This window comes from Athalia rosae, chromosome 5 (assembly GCF_917208135.1).
Source record: "Athalia rosae chromosome 5, iyAthRosa1.1, whole genome shotgun sequence".
Taxonomy (NCBI): Eukaryota; Metazoa; Arthropoda; class Insecta; order Hymenoptera; family Athaliidae; genus Athalia; species Athalia rosae.
Window position 1 is genome coordinate 7,147,388 of NC_064030.1, and position 7,265 is coordinate 7,154,652.

At 38.6% G+C, this 7,265-nt stretch overlaps 1 protein-coding gene across 1 annotated transcript; it reads right to left on the minus strand.

Moving 5' to 3' along the window:
• Positions 1–207: 207 nt before the first annotated feature.
• Positions 208–6,468, minus strand: LOC105685841 (heat shock protein 75 kDa, mitochondrial). Its single transcript, XM_012400277.3, has 13 exons — positions 6,317–6,468; positions 6,018–6,128; positions 5,863–5,945; positions 3,591–3,818; positions 2,504–2,673; positions 2,232–2,341; positions 2,043–2,116; positions 1,620–1,966; positions 1,399–1,546; positions 1,205–1,332; positions 922–1,109; positions 542–840; positions 208–477 (listed from the first exon to the last, which is right to left on the minus strand). Exons 1-13 carry the CDS (start codon positions 6,459–6,461, stop codon positions 376–378), a joined length of 2,133 nt encoding a protein of 710 aa, XP_012255700.2. The 5' UTR covers positions 6,462–6,468; the 3' UTR covers positions 208–375.
• Between the last annotated feature and the right edge of the window lie 797 nt (positions 6,469–7,265).

The following is a 7,265-nucleotide window of genomic DNA, read 5'->3' on the forward strand; positions in this document are numbered from 1 at the left end:
TGGCTTTTGGTTCACTTTTTCGAGTACTGGGGGCAGCACCAACTTAGAATCACTTGTGCTCTGTAGATTGCTGTTGCTCGGGCGACGATTGAGATAGAACTGAGCATCTCTATCGGTGAGAAGGGACCCTATCTCATCTCATTAGTTGGCTTCGTTTACGAATTTCTATTCGGTTAGCAAAATTACGATGAAATTTTACTCATCTAAAAAAAAAAAAAACCAATGCTTTATTGTAACGAGTCACGGTTTTATATACAATGTTTATTGTTGCGGTTTGATCTGAACCTGCTAGGTAGTAACTTTGAAATGTGTCTTCAAGTTTTTCTTTTCATCAGAAGATTTAAAATAATTTATTTTATGTATCAGCTGGTAATCCTAGTGTTTTTCTAAGGCCAGCGTCAAGAGCTCGTTCATTGAGCTCAATAAAGTTCGTGGATCCTCTATCAATCCAGCTCCAACCATGGCGTTGGCGAATAACTGCAAATATTCAATGTGATCAATGCATCCATTTAGTTCGAGCACAATATTTATCCAGGCATACCTGTTCTGTGACCAGATCTGCTAATTTTTGATCAGAATTGGTTAGTTGTGCTAGTTTCTTGATAATGGGATGTTTGGGATTGATCTCTAGCCGAGGCTGGAGAAGGGTGAATCTCGACTCGCTGTTGAGCTGATGGCTTTGAGTACGAATAAAGTGTCTGGCTGCAGCCATATCTTCGACGGTGACCACACACGGATGTGATTCCAGACGATTGGTCACTTTAACACTGAAAGCTTTACCTTTCAATGCCTTTTCGATGTAGTTAACTAGCCGATCTGCTTCTGACTTTTCCAAGCCACCTAGACGGGATGAAGCTCAAATTGAATAAACAGACGTCAAGAATTTCAGATCCGATGATTTCCATAATTGTCAAACTTTACCAAATTCAGGTTGACTTTCGTCATCCTTATTATGCCGCATTTCCTTTTCGACAGAAGTCAGGGGATGCGAATTGAATTGTCCAAGCTGCATCAGAACCAGCTCGTCATATGGTTCATAGCAAAACAGCACCTCGACGTTGCGTTTTTTTAGTGCTTCATAGTACGGTGACTGTTCAGCCAAAGTACGGCTACGGATATCACGTTACAGAATATGTATTAATCAATAAATGTAGAGTAGGAAGAAATTTTCTCTCCGAAACATGTTTGTGCAAATAATACTGACCTAGGGGCTGCTAGGTAATACACATCTCGTTGCCCTTCTGCTAGACGAGACAAATATTGAGGAATGCTCACCAATTCTCCGGATTTTGAAGTCGACGACTCAAATCTCAATAATTTTGAAATTTCCTCCTGCACATTCAAGAGATAAGTTTGGATATCAGCGAATGCGAAAAATTTTCTGATAATGTTTCTTACCTTTTCTTGCTGATCGTGACTGGTAACGATACCCTCCTTTAAGAATAGGCCATAATCTTTATAGAATTTTGCATAATCCTCGGGCTGTTTAGTAGACCGGTCATAAAGGAATCGTAGAATTCGTGATGTGAGAACATTTCGCAGTTTTCTGGAGATAAAGATATTGAAACAGAATTGTTTTTCGTATATCATTGATATTTTCGATAGACAAATTTATTTACCCGATCAGAGCGCTGTTCTGCAAGAGTTCACGACTCAAGTTTAATGGAATGTCCTCAGAATCAACGACACCTTTTACAAAGCGCAACCATTTTGGTAGAATATTATCTGCCCGGCTCTTGATCAGAATTTTACGACTGTAAAGAGAAACGCCAATGTCCGTGTCTCTGCTCATTTCAAAAAGCCCAGGTTTTCCTTCCGGGAAATATAGAAGGGCTCTGATGCTGAGCGGCACATCGGTGGAATAGTGCAGAGTGAATCTCGGCTCGTCAAAACTGTTGCCCACAAATCTATAGAATTGTACATGGTCCTCGGGCTTAACGTCTTTCGGCTCTAACATCCATAGAGGCTAGAAGCCGAGAAAAAAATGTTTTTTCATTTTTCAAAAAGCACGAGATACTTTCATCGATCACTCGATAGTTTACCTGGATGACATTGGCTCGTTTCCCATTGACGAAGATTGGGCTGCCGACGAAATTACTGTACTTTTTGATGACGTCTGTGAGAAAAAAATAAAAAAAATATTCCACGGTTATATCTTGACATCTCGTTCATGAGCGGAACGAGTGATTCATAAAGTATCTAAATTTACAGCAAAGGTAAGGGCAGCTTACTGTTAATAGTTGCGTCATCGCTAAATTCACGACAATCGGTACGTAAATGAAGAACTATTTTTGTGCCTGACTGAACACCCTCAGCGGCAGAAATTTCGTAGGTCCCCGACCTGTAACGTAAAAATATCACTCTCCGCAGTGTTCCCTAAACATTTCAGGCAATAATGAGACTTGGGAAGAAGACGCAGTTTTGAACTGCTACATGGAGCGAGTGATTAAGGGATGATTAGAATTCCTGTGAACAAAAACTCCCGTTGAGCAAATCAACATACCCATCGGATACCCAATGAAGACCTTCGGAATCGTTTTGATAAGATTTTGTAAACACTTCGACTTTGTCAGCAACCATGAACGCGCTGTAAAATCCGACCCCGAATTGTCCGATAATCGCTGATGGATCACCTGGAGATCCTTGTTTATTTTTCACTTGTTCAAGAAAGGCCTGAAAATCATGAAATTAGGAAAAAAAAACTATTTCCACATTATTGCTAACGCAAGAAGCAAGAAGCGTTCGAAAAAGTAGAAATGGAAAGTGTAATGTCCAGAACCGCTAACGCGGGGAGTAAAAAAAGTAAGTAACTGGTCCGTTTAGAACTGAAACAATGAGATAAAAAAATGATAAGGCAACAAAATCTGCATCCTGGGTAGTAAATGAAACACGTCGAGAATTTCAAACGCGTTAATATTAGTTATAAATCACGGGCAAATGGGGAGAGCGGTGGTAAGGATTCGTTTCCGCGATCGAAATACTTGTGTATCTATATAAAGTATAACAGAAGTCTGTGTGTGCGCGCGTAGAACGTAAGAAGACACATGGGTTACTCGTTTTCCGGAGTAGGTAGTAAATTTAGTCAGACGGTATAGGGGATGGGTATGCAGTAAGGTAGCATCGATCTGGTTCTCGCGAGATTGGATCTAACGAGTAACAGCTAGTAGCCACCCACTAGGACCACCCAGCATCCCGGATTTAATCAGACTGACACCCACCCTGCATCCACCCCCAACCTGCGGCTCTGATCTTACCAGGGCAACACTATGGTGCTGCATAGATTCGTTAGACAACCGTTCGATCGAAGTATACGCCCCGTTATTTTCATCGACATATCCCCCATGGCATTCCATAAATCCCTACCAGGTTCAATATAAAAAGATCGATCCCTCCTGATTTTCTCGTCAAATTTGTACATTCATCAATTAAAATATGTGCATTAATTCTAATTACGTGTTTTCCCGGTTAGTACGCGATTTTTTCGTGGTATTAGGATACTAATGACAAAGTTCTTTTCTATTCTATATAATCCATAGCATTATTTTTCAAATATTCAATGGTTCTCGATTTACGTAAGGGTATGCACCTACCTTTGAACCAGATCTAGCGATGGTACCAAGATTTGAGGTAAGTTCTTCACGAGTCATGCCAACTCCGGTGTCCTGGATGGTGAGTATGCGGTTTTGTTTGTCAGTGGCAATGTGAATCTCAAGGTTTTGGCTCGCAGCAGCTGGTACATTAGCTGAGTCACTCAAACCTAGGTACCGTAGTTTTTCAAGTGCATCACTGGCGTTGGATATTAATTCACGGATGAAAACCTATAAACATATCACGTCAAATTAAAGAATCGCGGAATATTTACGATTACATTATCTAGTCATTGCATGTTAGTCCATTAGATGTTGTTCGGTGAGTTAACGAATCAAGCTACTAATTAATTTCTGCAATTCTATTGCATTGAATGATATGATTGTTATTATATATAATTGCAATAATATCTGTATATACAGTGTTGATTCTATGTTATTTTTATTTGTATATACATTGCAATAAACTTTTATATTAAAAAAATCGTAGCTCATTTTGGACAACGAATTCGTGTTCCTGAGGTCAAAATACATAAGAAAAGTGCCATACGATCAATTTTGAAAAATAAAAATTTTTGGCCAAAATTCGGAAAATCGTAAGGGGTACCCCTTGAAAAAATCTTCTCGGTCTACGAGGAGGCCCGAGCATAGCTGGAGTCAGGTAGCCACGGGCGCGTGGTTTGTTGTGGGACGTCACCTCTGCTCAGCCCCCAAGGTGACGTCTCACAACAAAGCGCCACGCTGCTGGCTGCACTGACTCCAGATAAGCTCGGGCTTCCTCGTAGACCGAGAAATTCGAATATTTGGACCCATGCATGAATTGCGATGAATCAAAGTGGGTCTACGGCTAAAACCAATCGATATGTCTTAATTTTTCTGCTCCCAACAGCGAACAATTGATGATTACTCGATCGATTGCACGAGTAGATGATTTTGGCTTTCAGAATTGGATTCCTGAGCTGATTATACGTGAAATTACTCTTGAAGAAGCAAAAAAAAATTCGATTTTTGAGCAAAAAATGCATCATTTTTTTAATTGGGTTTAATATGCTTTTCTTACGTATTTTGATCTCAGGAATCCGGATCTGATGGAAAAATTGATCTATCTCTGAAATTGACCGAGCTATCGCTAATTTTCAGCTTTTTGGGGTGAAAAATAAAAAATTGATTTTTTGGTCTACCATGCATGGGTCAAAATATTCGAATTTCTCGATCTACGAGGGAGCCCGAGCTTTGCTGGAGTCAGGTAGCCAGCAGCGTAGCGCTTTGTTGTGAGACGTCACCTTCGGGGCTGAGCAGAGGTGACGCCCCACAACAAACCGCGCGCCCGTACATCTAAAAATTGTCGATTGTGATTGTTTTTCGCTCAACTTCAGTTTCAAGTCAAAGAAAGAGCATGTCATTTTTTGATTTTATACTTAGGACAATGATTCGCGAATTGAGAAACGAAAAAACTTGAAAAACAAACTGTCAAATATTAAATCTCATGTTGTAATATTGTTATCATAAACTGAATATTAAAAATCTCCTCCCTTGCATTTGTTTTTGGTACAAGATTTTTTTATTTATATAGAGGGACTAGCATAATTGGTAGCATGAAATATATCCAACATAAAAAGCCGAACCCTATGTATAGACCCTAGGATAGATAGATTTCCTCAATCTCTCATAGATGAGAGAAATGAATTTACAGTCCCTTGCCCCCAAGAACAGGATAAATGAGGGGTGACAGCTCATTAGGAAGATGACCATTGCCTACTAGTTTCACCCTTTGGTAGCTCATAAAGCAAAACATCTTATCAAATACCCAGTGGCATTGTTATAATATTTTACTTTGTGATCCAGTACCAGTGATCAGAATTATTTATTTCTCTGCCATTTTCTGAGCAGGATCAAATGGTGATAGGCTTATAGCATACAGAAGATTCATTCCATTGAATGAATGATTAACTACTTTTTTTCAATTGGTGATATAACTTAGTGTCCAAATCAAAGATCCGGCTTTGTTTTAGGAGGAAAACTACCCTAACTTTGCCATATATTTCTAGTGGCAATAAACAAGTTTCCTCGATTCCTGCATTTCTTTAGTGATTTATATTTGGTTCCTACAACAATATGTCCAATGTGTCGAGGGGAGTTGGAGGGTGTTATGGTAATGCATGGCTATTTTTCACAGCTAGTTCACCCATCAAAGTGAAAGTTTTGTCCGATATGTTGGATATTAGGGATAAGTTGTACTTGTTGTTATAACTACTTAGAATGAAAACATCATTACCTCTTTGTCAGAGTAGAGGGATTTAGCCACTATATCGAGCAACTGTCGGGTCTCAGTTTGAAATTCATGCCTCTCACTTTGACCTGAAAGCGAAAGACTATTTAGCCCAGATCTCCTCAGAAAAGTCCATAATATCGTAAGCTGTTCTAGAATACCTGTAGCTTTTTCTGTGTCTTTTATGATGCTGTGATGCTCCGGATCCGGCGAGCTCTCCGCAGTAGCGGCATGTGACGAAAGATATCGGATGTGAGCATTTTGTGAGAACGCTGTTACGAGAGAAACGACTTGATAATCTAAACTTGCAAAAGTATGACGATGGATAGTTTTTGGGATCATGAATTCAATCAACAATTGAAACCGGCAACAGGAACTAGCCTCAAATAAAGTAACGTTTTGGGGTTAAAGCATGCTCATGATGATTAATAGTGATGACAACGTGTAAAACTTCACATACCGGACGGTTCTCTGTATCTGTTTGGGTTTGTAACATTTTTTGGTCTGAAACTTGACGGTCTTGTCAAGAATCTTCCAAATTTAATTGCACGTTGAATTCCACACGATACTCTCAAGGCGGCTGCCATTTTTGCAACTATGAACATCGATACATCGATCATCGAAATCTCGATCTGGGTTCGAGAGGTCATAGGATCAATATTCGGCGCTACAAAATTAATGAATTCGAAATTCAGCTATCCGTCTATTATTATCACTAAATATTGTTATTCGAATAATTTGAATTGTTGATTACTTGTCAACACAATTAAATTATATTTTCGAAATATTTCATCGGAAAAATATAGTATTTCATCGTGAATACATGCATATCAGGGTCGATGATGTAGGCAATGAATAAAACAACTCGTATGGCATATAAATTTGTTTATTATTATCTGTATAATATATTTGAAACAATATCATTCTACAACATTGCATAAAAATATACAAAGACATGAAAAAATGTCTCGACTCTCATACAATAAAACGTGTTCATGAATAATTTATCATCGTTACATCATCATCTTCATCATCATCATCATTATCATCATCATCTTCGTTTGCATCTGCAACATTATCTTCATCATAATCATAATCATAATCATAATCATCATCATTATCGTAATCAGAATCATTATCTTCATCAATTGTAATTAACTTCAATTAATTAGGTTCATTTTCTTTGTGGTATTTGGTACCTGGCCTTTAGTACCACAATTTTATAATTATTCTATACATAACTTTTAGGAATAGTTTATATTTACTTATCATTATATACGAGGGGTATGGTAGAATGGTGTTGCGGACGTGGAATTGAAAAGTGCAGGGACACAATTACAAGTTGACAAAGTTATGAGTACGTAATATGAGTGATACGATCAGCCGTACAATTCTCTTCGTCTTCCGAT

Bases quoted from the DNA above. Each gene is read 5' to 3' on its own strand.
- LOC105685841 (XM_012400277.3), bottom strand. From the start codon at position 6,461: ATGTTCATAGTTGCAAAAATGGCAGCCGCCTTGAGAGTATCGTGTGGA. The intron at 5,946-6,017 runs GTATTCTAGAAC...TTTCGCTTTCAG, and splicing joins AGACACAGAAAAAGCTACAG to GTCAAAGTGAGAGGCATGAA. The intron at 2,674-3,590 runs GTAGGTGCATAC...CATGATTTTCAG, and splicing joins TCGCTAGATCTGGTTCAAAG to GCCTTTCTTGAACAAGTGAA.